Source organism: Aphis gossypii, chromosome 3 (assembly GCF_020184175.1).
Source record: "Aphis gossypii isolate Hap1 chromosome 3, ASM2018417v2, whole genome shotgun sequence".
In the NCBI taxonomy this organism is placed as follows: Eukaryota; Metazoa; Arthropoda; class Insecta; order Hemiptera; family Aphididae; genus Aphis; species Aphis gossypii.
In genome coordinates, this window is record NC_065532.1 from 33557129 (window position 1) to 33577267 (window position 20139).

The 20139-nt window shown below is 24.6% G+C and overlaps 1 protein-coding gene across 1 annotated transcript in view; it reads right to left on the bottom strand.

Annotated features, from left to right (window-relative positions):
• The window catches only part of LOC114118990 (zwei Ig domain protein zig-8-like), a 221587-nt gene that overhangs the window by 184600 nt on the left and 16848 nt on the right, over window positions 1–20139 (bottom strand). Inside the window, exon 2 of the mRNA XM_050202814.1 lies at window positions 4535–4667. Coding sequence (XP_050058771.1) covers window positions 4535–4598 — 64 coding nt within the window. The 5' untranslated portion in view covers window positions 4599–4667. The remainder of the gene's footprint in view (window positions 1–4534; window positions 4668–20139) is intronic.

The following is a 20139-nucleotide window of genomic DNA, read 5'->3' on the forward strand; positions in this document are numbered from 1 at the left end:
TTACCTTTCTTATTTACTAACAATAATTCCATATAAGTTGAAGAAACCGAATAATACGTATTCAAATTCATATATATATATAACAATAAAACAATGATACCTAATTATACAATTGAACTTCTACCGCTTCTCATATCATAACATTGTTTACATGGAGAAGAAGAAATACATCGTTAATACCTCAGTGGTTATTATTGACTTATCCAAGTAAAGTTAAGAGTTGGATGTGAAACGAAAATAAATAATATATACACAGCATAATGCGGACGTGCGACTCCTGCAAGGTTTATAATATCACGCACAGGCCATACAAAATGCAAATCATTGGCTGAATCACTCAATCAGACCTTCGGAAATTATTCTTACTACCATTAGTTTCGTAGTCTCAGTTAATATTTAAACGAGTAATAAGCTAAAGCATCTTTATAAGTACTGTATGTTAATAACACAGTAAATGACAACCGCTGCCGAGGGTATATTCAAATAAAAATAAAAAATTTCCAAACTGAAAAAGTCGATCTGCTGATAAATCTCAAATATACATAGTCATTGAGTAAGTCATTGTAAAGGATGCGTTAAGTTTAAATTCAATGATAATCGTAGTATTTAGCATAGTACATAAAAAGATTCTAAGCAGAAATAGCTATAAACAAACTTTATTTCTTAGGATTATGTAATATTTCCTATATTTCCTTTTTTTTTCTATTAGCAATATATAAAGTTAATTGAATTAACCTTCACTAAAACAAATTACATATCCTCATAAAACGTGTGAGGATTTTGCATTAAATTTTTGAAATTTGAGTGATAAATTCAACATTTTATGAATTTTTAACTTAAAAATAATTTGCGAATTTTTGTGATTTTGACAAATATCGAGCGATTATAAAAAAAGAATTATGACTATTTATTACTGTATTATTTTTTTGTTTTTTTTTGTATTAAATATAGTTTTATATTAAATGTTTTAGCTTTTTAACATGGTAAAATAGTTAATTAATTTAAGTAGAAAAATAATTAAAAAAAAAAAAACGAATTATTGAAAATTATATTAGGTTCATATAGAAAAAGCTAATGTAAATTATTAAGAGAATTTCAAATGTTTTTTTTTACATTATAATAAAGGTACAGAATCAAAATTTGGTTGTAAACTAGTTCTGCATTAATGAAATGTTAATATTCTGTTTTTTTTTTTAACTTAATTTTTTGGTTATTAAATAATATTCAAAAGAGAAAATTCTTCTTTGCAGTATTGCCTAAAGTACCAACAAGATTCAATTTCTCACCAGAAACTGCTCCAAAACATAATGATCAATATAAATATAATATTGTATGAAAAATAATACACACACATCATTATAATACCATTAATGCTAAAACATTCATAACTCTATTAAAAGTATCCAAAAGTTAATGAGAGAGTCTACAATAAAGCTTTAGTAACAGTTTATTGAATCGATGTTATTACTTATGGTTAAAATACGAAAAACACGGATGATTTTCACATGTTTGATCATTTTTACTATTAATTGTATTATAACCACTATAAAATTAATTAAATTCTGAAAAAATCAAAATTACTGTCACATACTGGTCTGAATTCTATTAATTCAATCCCAAAGATGAATTACCTAATTAAAAATAGTCACTCAAAGATGTCTCATAAACACTGAATATCTCATGCGAAGAAAGAAACAAAACTGTGCCAAACCTGTGAAGAACCTCTTACAGTTAAGCATTAATTTAGCATATTAATTATCAATAAGTTTAAACAAATAATAACAACTAATAAACAAATAAAATTTTTAATAGTTTTGTACGATTATATGAATTGTACAATGTATAAGAATAGTTTTGTCCCAGAATAAAATTGGTATATTATGCAATTTTATTATGATTAAAATAACATTGCTTCAATGTAAATATCTATAACTGCGTCGAATCGCATTATATAAATATTGTAATTAATTATACCATACATTTTTTTATGTTATTTAAGGTATTATATAAAATAATGAATTTGATATCATACTTATGAAAATTTAAAGTTTAATATTTTGGTGTTAAATACTATGATATAATATCTATACTTTTAATAATACCTATTGTTAAAGTTATTTGTTTAATATATAACTTAATATATTTAAATTATATTAAAAGGTTATTTATAAACTTGTTTACGTAATTATTTATTTATTTATGTATTTAACAAGCTAAGATTTAGTACTTTACCTAAAATAAATTATAGTATAACCCAAAATATAAAATAAGAACAATAATTATAATTTATAATTAATTTTAAAACTATTACAATGATCTAATTTGTTTGTAAAGATTTGAAAAAAAAATAAGAATAACCGTAATAATAAAATATGCTAAAAGGATCTTAAAAATTAAATTAAATAAAAATAATTAAAATATCCACACTTTAATAATATCGTCATGTGATATAGAGCACTCGCCATTCGAGTAAACAAAAACGAATTATAAATCATTTTTGACAGGGTTAAAACTTCTATCCAAAATCCAACGAAATAACTTTATTTGCCGTTGTTATATATCGATCCATGTCCATTATAAACGCACAGGAAAATGCACCAGTGAATTTTCCAATGACAGCCTTGTCTCTAATAACGAATTAAAGTGTATAATATGGGTCCTGTATGGGGTGATCGCAAACAAAAGTTTTTTGAGAATATTATATATTGTGTAAGGTACTACTTATTATTTCGTTCTCGTCCTCCTCTGGTTCACTTGTCAAGGGTTAAAACTGTGATCAAAAGTTCTTATTGTTTCTCTGATGGTATTTGATAAATGCGTCTTGCAAGTTGCAACCATACTATGAACAGCATCGATCATTTATATATTCTTTAGGTTGACAATAAACGTTTTGTCTTAAACTTAAAATATATTTAATTTAAAAAATTAAAATGATATAGTACAATTGCATTTACGTTTTTAACTAAGAAATTATTATTCTAAGATAACGAGAATACTGTGTTTTATGAGAGTATTGTACTAAAATATGAAAATTATTTTTGCATGGAATTTGACAGTAAAAATATTCAAAATACTTAAGCAGTATTTGTTACATAATATTTTTAAAAAAATGATAAATAACTTAAAAACTCCCAAAAATTATCAATGTACAAACAATATTTGTATTCAAAAATATAAAATAATTAATGTTTTATAAAAAGAAGATAGGGCGTTTTATAAAATCTTAATAAATTGTTATAAAAAATTAAAATGTAGTATTATTTAGGATTATCTAAGGTAATTCAGAATGTACTACCTATATTACATATTTTTATAGTTTACTTAGCATGCTTGTCTTTATTTATTCAATATTTTTTATGATATTTGGTGATTTTAAGTATTTTTAATGATCATAGTTTCAAATATTTAGTTATTATAATAGTTAAAGTCTAAAAAGTGTTCTGTGGTTACATAAACTACTTATATTGAAATAACAATTAACGATTTTTATAGTAAATAAAGCAGGTATTAAGCAGGTGATTTGTTTTTAATATTTAAATTTATCAAAATAAAAATTTATTAAGAGTAATTCCTAAGATTTTTAAATATATTAACGATAATAGTCTAGAATAATGGTGTTGTACTAAAATATAATATTTACTATAATACTATTTAAAATACTAATAGATTAATATTAATGACTATAATTTTAAAATCATCATAGTCCTTATAAATACCAAATTGGTGTTACCGTGAAATTATTCTTAGTACAAAGAGTTAAATATATCTCAAAACTTATCTTCTGAATTAAATAAAATTTTACAAAGTTTAGAAAACATTAGTCATCCGCCTAAAAATGTATAGTTTTTCATTTGAAAAAGTAGTTAGATTGCTGCAGAATACTTTAAATGGAAAAGCAAAATCTAATTACTTGAAAATAACTTCTATTACCTAAGTACACTTAAATATTCAAATCATAGTTTCTCTAGTCTCTTCTTTGATAAGGGGTAATTGCTACACACCGCACTCTACCCCTCTCAAGCGAAAAGACTTCGATAAAGACCTTGATGGTCGTTTCGATAAAACAAATTTCAAAAAAAAATGAAAAAAATACTTAATAATTATAGCTATGCATATATTTTTATAATGATTTTTACCACAAATAATACTTTTTATGAATACACTCTTTATGCTTATCATTAATTATATTATAGTATAAATATATATTATATATTATGAAAATATAATTATATAATACAATTTAATCATCAACTCATACTTAGATCTTCTACTCATTTTAAATTAAGATAAATATTACTTTATTTTAAATAAATTATTTTTACATAACACATTATTAGAGAAAATGCTAGGATATAAAAAAAGAAAAACTGTTTTTATCATATTATATATAAAACCAATTTGATGAAACAACTACTTACACTATTTTGTATTTTAATAAATAAATGAAATATATATTTGGGCGACTATTATAAGAATAATTAATTAATATTAATAAATATGTAGTTTTAAGTATAAAAATAGATGTATAACTTACCATTAATAAACAGTGCAACTATGAACAAATTTGGTACCATTTCCCTGAAACGTACGAAGGTCATCCGCCAAGAGTTATAAATTTAATTGGAAAGGTAAAGTACCAGTGACGATCATCTTGATCTTGGATCTCACTGAAACAAGACAAATCAATATATATTTTTTAGACTTTTCTATTAAAAAAATACATAAATATATTTTTTATTTTCGTTTAATAATGAAATCAAAATACCAATTAAAATGAATAGATTGGTTAAAAATTACTAATATAAGTGTTTTTAAAACGTACAATAGTATAGAATTTGTAATTAATACATTTTATACACAATTTTGTTTGAACACTATTATCCTAAAAATGTGGAATAAACATCAACAAATTAAATTTAAATATTAAATTAAATGTGGTAAGTTAGATAGAGACATGAAAAAAATGATACCAAAATTAAAACATTATAAAGAAAAAGTAACTGCGAAACTCAGCAAGCATGACCAAACAAAAACTCAAAACTAAGCTAAAACAACCTAAACCTGGCCAAAAATCAAAGACTTATTAATTAAACAGAATACTGCCTGAGTGTAAGAAAATCAAGAAAGAAAAACCATTGGTTCAATGATGAATACCAAGAAGTAATTAAAACCTTCAGGAAACAAGAAAAACTATGTTACAAGACCCTACTAAAGATAACGCAAAAAATTGCAGCAGGTTGCGTAATACAGCAAATAAAATAGTAAGACTACATAAAAGAATGGTTGAAAACAGAAAATAAAACAAATAAAAGTATACAAAATGATCCATAACTATTTTTTAAAAAATGTAAATGCATCAAAGAAAGTTTTAAAGCACGGACACATTAATCTAGTAACAAACCCTAAAATGATTGTAGAAAACTTCAAGGAATAATACTACGACAACCTTGTTAACGATAGTACCGATCAAAACACTAATTACAGGTCTTATGAAAAGCTAGTGTATCAAACATCTGAACCCGAATTCCTCGAACCTAGTATGGACAAAATTGAGTCAATAGTAAAGTCTCTAAAAATAACAAAGCACCAGAAGACGACAATATAAACTCGAACTTATAAAAATTACTGATAAAGACCTTTTAAAATCCATTCATCACCTTATTCCGTGGAAGAGTGAAGTAATTGAAAATGACTGGAACACAGCTATTCTATACCCCTCCGTTAGGAAAGGTGATCCAAAAAATACGGAAAACTATTAAAGGATAAACCTTCTGGACACTACTTACAAAATACCTGCTCTCTATCAATATATATAGTAAACATAACGGAAAATTATATCCATAGATAATCAGTGAAAATCAATCTGGCTTCCAGAAAGAAAAATTAACCAGCGACCATACATATATATTATATGTTTATTGAAATTCAGCAGATTTACGATGCCATTGTCTGCAAGAACCAACTATGGATAGCACTTGAAGATTTTGGTTTTCCAAAAAAAAATTGATAGTTAAAAATTGTAACTAACCTTCTGCAAAATACATTATTTTGGAGAAACTTCAAGTCCTTTTGAAGTTAAAAAGGGCCTAAAGCAAAAGGTCACGCTGTTCACCGCACTTTTTGACTTGACATTAGAAACTGTAGTAAAAGAAGTGCGAAACAGCAAGGAAATTGACGTAATCGGAAAGAATACGCTGTTGGCGTATGCAAATGATATCGTCTTTTTCGGAGAATATAAAACATATTTTATATTAAGCACGATTGATATATAAGAAAAGATTTTTAAAAAATTGGACTTTAAATAAATGAAAATAAAACAAAATACAAGCTTATTACGAAAAAGCCGACGGTTAAGCAAAATCTTTGAGTGGAAATCTCCTCATTCGAATAGGCTGAAAACTTCAAATATTTGGTAGTTAATATAAACCAAAAAAATAATATGCATAACGAAATAAGGCTGAGACTCGTGAAAATATATCGTCCCACACTAAATTCGAAATCAAGAAATTACAAAGGGAAGGAAAAATAAAGAGATTGAATGAATTTTCAATCGGCCAAATATACAAACATAATATCTGAAATGTATAAGACTAGAGAGGGGAGATTATGTATAGCGGGCAAAGGAAAAACTCATACATAAGGTATTGATTAACAAAACCAAGGGAAAAATACCAAGAGAAAGACCGCGCCAACATTGGTTATTGATAGTTAACAAAGATTTGGAAAACCTAGTAACTACAAGAATTGAAGACACCGATGATCGGGGAGTTAAGAGTGAACTCATTAAAGTGGCAAAAATCCTTAATGGCTTGTAAACACCAAAAAAAAAAAATCTCAAAAAGATAATTTTTTTTTTATTAACAAACAAAATGTAATAATATTAAATAAAACTAAGTATACTGACGTGACACCAAGTAAGAGAAAATTTCGTTCAAGGACAAAAAAAGTCGAGAAAAAGATTGGAGTAGTTTTCAGAAGTTTGTATTAAAACAAATATATAAATTTTAATCATAATATTGTATCTAATAATTGAATTCGTAAAAGATTATTCTTTTTATTTTGAAAATAAAACACAAGAACAAAATATAAAATAGATATTTGATTAAAACGCCATAATATCTAATTAAATTCCATTAAATAAAATATAACATTAGGTACTAAAATGTATTTGAAATAGTACTTGTTGGCAAAAAAAAAAAAAAACATAGTAGGTACCTATATAATATTATTGCACGCATTATTTTTCTAAATTATTTAATTAGTTTCTATTTATTTCATATCAATTTATTTTAGAAAACTGTATTTTTCTTGGATGAAACAATACTATAGAAAACGTTAGACTAAACATCATATTACAACTATTTTGTTTTTAAAGAACAATACTGCATTTATTTCGGTCGTATTAAAAGAGTTATTTTTATTCCATTTAAAGTTAATTTAAATTGTATTTATTGAATTCCAAAAATTTACTGACAACTAATACCTATTGTGAAGAAATAATTTTATAAAAATGTCATTTCGTTCTTCAATTTGCTAAGGTTTAAACAAATAATAGGATATTCTTCACAATTAGTTCATAAATCAATTAAAAAATAAATAATCGTCATTATTTTTTATAGATATTTTGAATTAAAATATGGACAAAATTACATATTACCTATTAACGAGAATTTAAAATTTTTACTTTATTATGAATTATATTATACGTAAAGATATTTTTAAAATACTTAAATAAATCTTATGGTATTTAATTTGGTAAGGTTAATATGGTATTTATTTTATATAAAATAAATATTCACATTATTTTTGGTAAGGTGATATTCACCTTACAAAAAAATTGAAATTTCAAAATAAATTACTTTAACAGCATATTAAAAAAAAAAAAAAAAAAAAAAAAACATAATTAAATTTACTTGGTTGTATAGGCTTATATACTACTAGGTATACCTCCGTAAATATCTCTGCTAAGAATCATTAAATACCAATCCTCAATTTAATTTTTTTTTATCTAAAAACAATCATGATTTGTTTTAAATTTACAATAGATTAAACCTTTTAGTTTTTTCGTTATCTCAACTTATTATAGTTATTATATTTTAAAGTTAAAAGAATATTTTGTATTCGATTTTCTTCATAGGGTTCTACATACAAGTTTAGTATAATATGTACTTTAATATGACCAATCGACAAAATATATTAAACTAAAGCCTAAACTGATATCTAAGTAATAAGTCATATGTTCAACACAAAATTAAAAAAAAAAACTATAGTTATTCATCTATTGGGTGAGTATATTGCACTATTTTAGTACAGTATTATGAAATAGTTAGAAAATTCCAAGTAAATGTTATTTTAAATGTCTAATAATCCTCTTAGTATCATTGGAGTGGGTATTTTTATGTTTTTTAACTAAAATAAATTATTAAGATTTATTTAAAAAGTTCTGTTATACCTATAGTATGTATATAATATGTTAATGGATACATTATGTTAACAAATAGCATGATCAATTTTATCTGTAATAATAAATTGCATACTACAATCAAAGTTTTTACATATATTAGTGAAGAACCAAATTGTTATAACACATTCAATATTGAAAAATAAAATAATATGTTTTACAAACACATGTTTTAGATTACGTTGGTATAATTTATAATAAAAGCAATTTAAATTGATACATTAAACACATTTTGTTGAATAAAATATTTATTTATCACATCACTGTTAAATTATATATTTTAATGTAATTTAAATATTGATAATGTTAATGCTGATATCTGCCAGAATCTCCTTGATTGATTTTGCAATGTCACAGGAAGTAGTGTGTTATCGTTCATAAATTATGTAGACTGTGGTTAATGCGTTGTATTGTTAGCGGTACTTAGCATGTGATTTGAAATAATGACTCGAAAAACAAAAACAAACTAAACTCTGTATGAAAACATTGTTAAACACGCGTATTCTCTATAGTGGTCAATAAATTATGAAAACCAATATTATTGTTCAACGTATAAAACATATTTTCAAAAGTAAAAAAGTAAACAATCCTGTAAATATTATGTAAAGCTAATGGCCTCTGTCGTTGAAGCTAGTGTTAGGTAAAAAAAAAAAAATCGAAAATAAAGACCGTTTGCAATTGTTAATCTAGAGAATGGTGGCCCATGCCCATAGAAAATCATTGTAAATTTGTAACACATGTATCTTATCGCTTTACTTGTATAATGTATATATATATATTATTATATATCATTAAACCATAATACGGTTAGCCGCCCTACAAACGTTTGACGATCACGTGTGAACCGTCCGTCATTAATTGTAATTTCTGTACGCGTGTATTGGATTCGTAATTATTTTTCTATAAATAAATAGTGAATACCGCTATTGTCCAAAATAGTATACTAATTTATAGATTCGGGTTGGTAACTTTTTTTTTTTCAATTCAAGTGTACGATGCATTGTACATCATAATATAACTATTTTACAACCTCAGAACGTACTTAAGTATTTTAATTAAATAAATATCATACAATAAATAATAATTATATTTTGTTTTTAAAAATATGTACATCATTATAATATAATCCGTGTCTTTCTAATTTTAATTCATTTTAATTTTTTATAGAATATAATAACGTCTTAAAATAGAAACATGAAATAAATTGACACTTTTTTTTTTATTTAGTTATTAAACTTCACTCTTAAACAGAGTTCATTCATTTTTCTGTGATATTTTATATGAATGTACAAAGGAGATTTAAAAATGAATACCTCCATTTTAAGTAAACAGCGTATTGAAAAAATGAAAAAAAAACTCATAAGTTATAACTTATAACTATATTTTTTTTAAATCGATACTTATTTTTAATTAACTTATTAAAATCATAATTAAAATATTAATTTGCACCAAATTTGATTGTTTTAGTAGAATAATATCGTATTCGAATGGCATATTTTGAGATATATTTTATTGAATTAGGTTTTGACTCAACATTTTGTGATGAATTACCTATAATATACCATTATAACGATATCAATAAAACAATATGAAATTTCTTCGAAATATGTATAATGTACTAAAATAATACGCAATATAATAGACAATAATTATTTTAAATTCAATTTTTTTTTTATAGTTTCCAGAATCTAAATTAACACAACTCAACAGTTACAACTATTCACACAAGTAAGCCAATAATACATATATATTATTATTTATGATCCTACTACCAATTTTGTGATGGCAAAGCCAATATAGCATAATAATGACTTAACATTTTTTTCGAAAAAATGTAGCATTATTGTAGAATTGTTTGTAATTATTTTTGAATTATTTGATTCGTAAAATGTATTTGTTTCTATTTTGTGTGATTAAAAATCATAGTGAACAATAAATAATATATTAAATTGAATTATTTTATCAGTGAATGCAACAGTGTTACACATCAAACAACACAATAGTTGAATTATCATAATTATATTATCGGCACACAAATCGTCTATTACGTGTAACTGCTGAGCTCTGCGCGTTCAATTGTATTATTGAAATATCTCAATCTCGATAAGAATGTTGGTTGTTACTATTATTCTTTTTTTTCTACAGAGAATTCCGTGCACAAAAAAAGGATTTTTATTTTTTATTCTACTGACAATGATATGTTCTCGAAGTCTAGAATATAGCATGATTCGATATTAAATCGTCATTTGTATTTTTATTATATTCTGTAAGCCCCATTCACGATTTCATGATAAGGTAACACTCACGAATTGTTTATCTTCCTGATTTCCGTGTACCTACCCCTATAAAAACATACAATTTGGCATGATGAGGACATTTTTTTTTCTCGTATATAGATCGTGGTAATTACTGGTTATATGGAACAAATTTTACAAAATTTATTTTTTATTTTTTAAAAATATAATACAACTATTAGTTTTATTAGAACTTTGTATTTTTGTGTTTTTCAATACAATTTTTATTGTTCTAATATTATCAAGTTTCAGAATACACTGGCGCAGTCATTATTTATAAGCTTTTTTTAATTATAAAATTTGTAGTAGTCAATAAATAAACTGTGCAGTAGTTGAGAATAATTTAAGAAAAATATGTTCAAATTAAAATAATTTAATTGCATATAAGTACCTTTAAAATATTAGAATAATTAATAAAAAAATTTCCATAAATAGGCAATCGAAGAAAATAAACAAGAAAAAATATCTGTTCATAACTTTGAACGTAAATTAAAATTTAAAACAAGACTGCTTTAGTGCCAACTTCAGGCAATATTACAGTAATATTGTTACATATAAATAATATAATCGTCTACCAGCGTATATTTACTTGTTTGTTCTTTGTTTACAATATTATTTTCGATTAAATTTATTCGTTTTCGTCTTCTGTCAGTTTATTGTTATTAGCAATATTTGATAATTTGTCATCTGATTATCTGATTAATTGCAGAAAAAAATATGTAAATAAAGATTACAAATTTATAAATTAATGTAGTCAGGCACATATACAAGGGTGGTTGGGGATTCAATCTCCCCCTCTCCCGAAAATTAATAGTTATGTAGTTTATTTATATCATACTTCATCGATAAATATTGATTATTGTAAATTTTTTTATAGCCCCCACCCCTCCCCCGGAAATTTTTTTGGTGTACCTGCCTGAATGTAGTAGTAAATTGGTATTTGCGATTTATTAATCAATATTAAACATAGTATTGCTCATAGTCTCCTAAATCCTCCCACTAGCACTGATGACTAAGACTAATTTCACAAAATAATGTATTTTTATAATAATATGTACTTATTATTATATATAAATATTTAATTCTATAGTACTTCACGCAACTTTATAATCTTTATATCACAAGCTCTATTGATAATAATATTGTCTAATTATTGTTTTTAAAAACAATTTAATATATTGTTGAAACTTTCATTATTTGAATTTACATAAACATTATGTCATTACTTTAAACGCTGTATAATGAAATCACCGTTGTTCAATCAACTACAACAGTCGCCTTCCTGGTCGACGTACAGGTCATATAAATAATATATAAATTATAGATACTTAAATAATGGGTTGATCGTGTTCGATATACAATGTGCACTGTATCCATTAAATATGTTATATGGTATTCGATTTTTGACCAAATTTGCTGTATGTTTTCATTAATGATTTAGTTGTGAATATTTTTTTACGCCCAGTTTGTAGTTTATACTATTTTAAATGGTTTTGTCATATCATCGATTGTTTAATAATTAATCGCGTTTCTCTTTACAAAGCTCGTTAATACCATTTTGTTAATTTCCAATGCTTGGCTGAATTGTATACATTTGACATAACGTTTGTATGTTAAAATTTTAAAATTAAAGACTATTTATGCAAAATTATACCATTGTGAAAGTTTAAAAATTGTTAAATAGTTTATTATTAAAAAGAAAAAAAATATTTTTCTTATAGTATACCTACGTAATTTAGATCTGTCTAGATTTAAACATGATAAAATATATTCTATGAAATTTTAAAGTTTTCTTATCTGTTAATGTGCAAATCAAATAATATTAGCAGTTTAGGTAGGTAATTAAAAAAGAAAACAACTTATATACAATACATTTATTAACTTTAAAATATTTTTTTTGGGGGGGGGGGGGGTGAATCCCCAAAACCCCCCTTTATATACTGTCTTGGATTCATCACTTTGTTTAGAATCGAACAAATAATGCTGTATACAGACAAAAAAAAATAATAAACATGTATATAATTATTGCTTGGATTGTGAATAGATGTAAGACTAGATTGATGTTGATAATTTTAATTCAAACATTATGAAATTTCAAATTTTAATATACATACTATCAAATATGAATTAAAATTAAAAAATTATATAATGTACTCTAACAAAGATTAGGGCAGATACGTAAATTTTTTATGTTACACTTAAGCTAAACAGATACATCATATGCTAACATGTCTTTCTATCATTTAATAAATACATGATGAAACGATAATTATTATCCATAAAACCATAGTAATCATATATATTTTTCGTATTATTATAGTTAAAATAAGTTCTAAGGTAATGTCTTATATATACTATTAAATGAAAATTACTTACGATATAACAAGTTAAGTGCTGTTGTTCTCACATTGTTACAAAATCAACCAAACATAATAATAATGTATTAATTAACCCTATTACATCCATCAACTGATTATTTGTAACGTCGAAATAGACTTAACGGATCAACCATAATATTTAATGTGAGTACACATATTACAATATAGTACCAGCGAAAGACATGAAATCCGTTGTATTAAAATTCGATGTGTCTTAATAAATCTATTACATTCAAATAGTTTATTTAATTTATGTAAATTTTATTAGACAAGAAAGTAGGAAGAACATAATCTTATCAACCATTCGAGATAAATATAAAGTTATTTTCGTTCTACTCAATTTTATATCCGAGAATCTGAGATAATAATATTATTATGTTTGACGAAAACGAACCTAAATTTTGACGATTGCATGATCATTGTATAGATTATAATATGGTACTATAGCAAAATTTATACATTATTGATTGTAAAAAAAAAACTATATCACACAAAATATAATCTTAACATTAAAACAATGACAGAATCACTACAACTGTCAATTATTGGGAATATTATATTAACAAACATATAAATAAGTACATTGAAAAAAAAGTTTTATTTGAAAGCTTTTCACAATAATAATATAAAATATGTTATTATTTCGAGTTTATTATCAGTTTATTAAATTACATTTAAAAGTTCATTCTAGTTTAAATAGTTTAAAGTTTGATAAACTTAACTAAAAGGAATTATAATATTATTTCCATTACTTTATCCAATCTAGATTTTAAAATTATTATTAAAATTAACCAAATAATGTTTTAAAAAATGAACTCCCAATGTCAAATTTATTTAATCCATCAATCGATTAATCAGACATACAGTTTAAAGACACGCTTCACTTCTAAACATAAAATATTTCTATAAATCTATGAAAATAAAACAAAATCTATTGTGAAAAAAACATTAAACTATTATAGTTTTTTGTTATAAGGTCAAAAGTCGTGTAAGTATTTAAGTAGATGTAAAATATTGTAAATATAGATATAAAAAATATAAAATTGATTTATCGTTAAATCATGTATTATATATAATAATATTTGACGAATAATAATAGTTGCCTAATTTAATAACAATATCTTATAAATACTTAATTGAATAAGAAACCTGAAATATTACGAATTATATTAGAATTATTATCTATAACGTACTAGGCAATGATACAATTTTTTGATCCATTATAAATATTTGATGATAATCGTTCTACGATTCATTTCCCAGTGTCTTAGAATCGGACAGAAAGTTTTAGAACATATATATTATTTTGTCTGCAGTGGTGATGCATATTGCTCATATTTTGACACATCCACAGCGTGTACAGAACAGTTGTGGTTCGCCACCCTTCGTCTTTCTTTTCGACCCAATCGCTCATGCACATGATGTGCAACTTACAATTATTCATACTCTACCGGGGCTGATATTGCGTAGATATTATTTATCGCCCCATTCATTCGCCGCCACCGCACGCAGTTCACCCGGTCCGTTTCATTTGATTCCCGGCCAAATCGGCATCGACCGGGCACACCCTTAAATAATAACAATTTTCATTCGAATGTATATTATATATGAATATATATACATATAAAAAAAAAAAAGTATCAAATAAAATAAAATAATGGTAAAAAATGCCCTGCTATCCCTTCCATCCGGTCCCGCTTGATGCGTCCGTCCATCGAGGCGGCTAGTCGTTAGAAAATTTTATAGCGGCGCCGTAGCGTCTGTTCTTATTGTTATTTCCTTTTCGATGTTCCATACCAAGTATATGAAAATATAGAAAAAACATTGGCATTTCTTTCACGCATCAATAATAACTATGTCGAAAAAAATGGTAGTCGTTTTGCTACGAGTTTTTGAAGTAGTCCATGAATGAATAGTATATACGTTTTCCGTGTACAAATGTATAATGCTATTATACGATGACTATAAATAGCATTAAATATCCGAACCCAGGTTTAAGTTTTCTGAGATTTGTTACATGCACTTTACTTAATCAAATTGTTTCAACCTGAAGAATTTTTACAGTTTTTACACATCACTCACAATATGTTCTGCCACACATCGAGGTTTAATTTTTCGTCTGTGTCTCACCATAATATCATATGCGTATTTATATTTTTTTTTTAAACGATGGCAGTGTATTTATGTGACAGTCATAATTTATAGTATTATAATAAACCAATTTTATACGTTTAACGACACCGGGGTGGATGAAATATGAAAGGGATTCATTCTCAAGTTCACGGTTCAAAAAATGAGGGGAAATATACTAATTATATATGGTTATACATAACATTGTTATTAAATGTTGTCACAAAGAGAATCAATCAAGATAACCAACCACTCATATCCCGTAAAAAAAGTCTGTGTATTGTATTATTATAAAACAACCGTTTAATAAAAGTTGGATTTTACAGGTATTTAAATTCAAGAACGATATTTATAAAATATTCATAAAATCTATACATTATTATGATATTCAATTTTGAAATTTTAAAATTGAAAATAAAAATTGTATATTTTGAATCTCAATGTCACACCATTAAAGGCCATAATATAGAATTTGCAGAAAAATAAATTATATAAACGATATTGTGTACATTTTTTTAATTTATACAATATTTAATATATTTACAAGCATATTTCAGAAAACAGTACAAATTTAAAAAAATAACAGGAATTCAGAAAATGATTTGTAATCAGGGACTTGCATCATTTTAGGAACGTTGGCAAGATAATATAGTTATTTAAATAGTTATTTATTTGTAATAATATTAAATTAAAAACCAATTTTAAACCATTGTTTATAAAAAAAATATTTTATACAAAGCATGCTTGCTGTTGTTTCTACCAAAATTATTTTTTCAAGATTTTTCTTAAATTTAAAAAGACTACTGAGAATCATAAAAGGACCTTTTCAAAGTTAATTTAGATTCAATTTCCGATTTATAAAGTGCTATATGAAACTTTTAAAGCACACCTTATATCCGAGAAAACGTTTATAGAAAAAAACAAAACAAAGTCATTTCTCATTTCATTCAGAATCCAAACACATTTTCGAAAAGGATTTTTCTAATTTTCTTCAATATTTTGTAATTATATTTTACCTAGGTATATCAATAATTTTTATAATGAATTCATTGGAAAAAAATATTTTATCAAATTTGATGTTTTCTGATTAAAATGTTTTTTATTATTTTTCCATAATTATGATTTAGTTTTTATACGATGAATGAATGAGTTAAAGCTACATAAAAAATAACCATATTAAACTTAACTTCCTAATAAATTTTTTATATAATATGTATTTCACTTTTTATTTTAGAAAATACCTAAATCGTGAGCAAAACTATTTGAAAACGTATAGATTATGTGTTAAAGTATCTCATTATCGATTGTTTGTCATCCTTAATTTCGATTAAAAAATATTTTTTCCAACTTTTTGTGCAAATTGTATAAAAAATTGATTTTATTTAAAAAAATTTCATATTCTCTAAATATTCTATGTTATGTATTATTCTTGTTTTATGACTCGTAATAATATTTCATATTGGACAGCTTGTCTTTACTCAATATTATATTTTAATTGACAGCTTTTTCTTTTGCAAACACTCAAAATATATATTTAATATAGATCAACTATTTATAATTTTCGGTTACCTCTAACAAACTCTATTTAAACTATAATAATGATAAACTAAATTTTTTTTTTTATGTGTATAATTTTATTAGAGAATATGCAATCTACACCCAAAAACATAATAAAAATATGTGCAACATTATATTAAAAAACATGAATGGAGTGAGTTATTTATTTTCCTAGTTAAAATAAGTAGATACATGTAGATAAAAATAAAAAATAACATTTTAACTTATTTTATCTTAAAAAATATATTTTAAATATAGTTGTGTGGAAAAAAGTCTCTAATTAAATTGAATTAAGTTTTGGAACTATAATAGATTGATATAAATAATGATTTCGAGTACCCAGGAAGATTAGAAATACAAATCAAGTGTACACTACACACCAATAGATAAAAGTTATAAGAAGCCTAAGGAAGGATGCAATTTTAAATTATTATATTATATTATTATATTTGCATCATAATTTTGAATAAGTGTTAACATTTTCATGATCTTACATTTTTAAAAATTGATCGATTGGTTAAAACTATAAACTACTTATGCATTCGAAGGAAAAAAATATATGTATGATTTATTTAATATGTAATACATTATTGTTCAAGCGAACTTAATAATATTATACAGCTTTTAATAATTTACTGTACAACATACAATAAAATATTATATGAATTGGCATAACAATATATATTCAAGAAGATAATTCAAAATAATTTTATTGTGCTAACCTAAATTACATATAATAAAATCTTATACTATTTCACGGGAAGTAATAAACTAATCTCGTTAGTTATAAAATAGAAGGCATCCCGTTAATTGTTCGTTATTTTTAGTTTTGTGTTTCTATTATAGTATTGGATTAAAAAAATCATTAAATAATAATCTTTTTGATATATATTTTTTTTAACTTAAGATCTTAATAATTGGACACTTGAGTGATGCAATTTTAATTTGTATTATATATTACTGTTCATTAATCATCATGTTAATTGAATAAGTATTTAAATAAGCTAAATAATATAACTAATATTTTTATTGAATGAAATACATATTATATTTGTTGTTTAATGTGAATTTTTTGTAAACATTTTAACTCAAATCTTTCAACGTGTAATATTTTTTTTTTATAATAAAATCCTTAATAATTGGATTAAAATCTAGATGTTTTTAATAAACTATATCACTATATCTTTAGATGTTTGGTTGTTTGGTAGGTAGTTATATATCGTGTAAGTAACTTTTACTCTTTAGATTTGAATTATTGAGTATTAAGTTATAAAGTGACATAAAACTTTTGCCACAACGCTATACGGATGAAATAGATACGTAAAACCAGTGCCGGATTCCAAAAGTCTGGGTGCTCCAGTGAAAAAAAAAAGAATTTTGGAACGGTTTCACAGATATTCACATTTGTATTTTAAATCATATAATAGTACTGAATATGACACTCAGTAGATAATTGAAATATCGTTATCATATGACGACGAGTTTATTTTATTTATGTTGGAATAACTAGCAACCCGAATTTAAATTACCATATATTTAATTTAGTTCGTTCAAAACTAAACAAACCTATATGTGACAAATGAATTATGTAAATAAATGTCCTTACTCGAACATATTCAGCTATCTACCATTAGGATATATGCTAAAAAAGCTATGAAAATAATTTACATGATGATGTATGTGTAGGTATTGTGTATTTAGATTGCGATATCTCTAATTATTTATTCATATTACTATAACTTATTTTTATAAACAAATTTTATGAAATGTACAAACGAATAAACCGTATACACTTTTATTCTTAATAATAAAGGTCGTTCCGTGAATATAAAATTATGTCTACAATCTAACGTGATCAGAGTAAATTCCAAGTTCTGATGAAAATATTGTTATTGCTACCTATAACTATAACGAGACGTGATTCGTAAGACGAGTTGTTAGATTTTAGAACCCAAATTAAAGGGTAGTTTTGATTGAAAAATAATATAAAAAGTTATAAAAATTTGACGTAGATACTTAACCAAATACTTAACATTTTGGTTTAAAAATACAACAGAATTGAGTAAATTAATATGTTTTTGATGTTTTTCGGCAACATTACCGATAGGTACATAATATAATAAGATCTAGATACAGCTAGTTTAAAAAGCAGGTATTCCTTTACATACTTAAAAGTATGAAATATTTTCAATTTGTCACTTAAAAATACAAATTTTCCATTTAAATACACGGTTCACTCTATAATATTATATAGTTCGTTATCAAAATAATACTTAGGTACATAAAATAAAGGTTAACGTTACTAACTAATAACCATATAATAATATAGTATTATGATGTATGTCATATAATATAATTAATACCTATGTAGTTATTATGAAGCCAGAGTATGTAATATGATAATTAATAATCATTTTTTTTTTCATTATTATTATGTATAAATACGTGCTAATAACAAATATGATGGCGTTTACTTAAATCTGAAATACTGCGATTTAAGTTCGTAATTCAATGTAGATGTTATAGTTATATGAAATCAATGATACATGTATGATAAAATAATGATAGCTTAAATTTAATACTATAATTCCGTTAATAATTATTAATCGTTGTAAACATTTTGTGAACAGAAATGGTTTCTGGATTTGATGCAAGAAATTCACTAAGATGCTACAGGGATTTTCTCGGAATTCTCGTTATTTGAGATATTCGGTGAAGATATGTACCTGGTATGGCACATGAGTCAGAGAGAGGTTGATCTTGTCCTGTCATCAAATTCTTGTATGTGTTAGATTAGTGTACCCAATTTTTTGCCATATTTTATCATCTAATCAATAATACGTTTTTATATAATAGGTATGTAGAATGTGTTATGAAATTAATTTTTGATAATTAATAATTATACAATTTTTGTTAAAGTATAGCAGACTTTGTTATTATTGCTACTGATGTTTCTGATCTCGATTGCCAAATATAATGTAGATACATTATATATATATTATTTTACTCGGCGATATGATAACTCATCAAATGTTAGCACGTTTTTAAATAAACTAAACGTGTGGAAATAAAATAATTTAAAAAAACTCGGACAGTTGTAAAAAAAAAAAAAAACTATTATAATCTACTACACACAATTGGTGCTGGGGCGTACTATACATTTTATGCCATCGCTGAGCTGTCGTTTTCACGAATGAAGTGAGCGCGTGTTTGCTGCTCGAGGTCGGTGGTATATTATAATATTATTAGGCCAAACATTATGCGAGAGAGACGGTTTTTTTTTTGTTTTTGTTTTCCCCTGCTCGACCGTGTTATTATA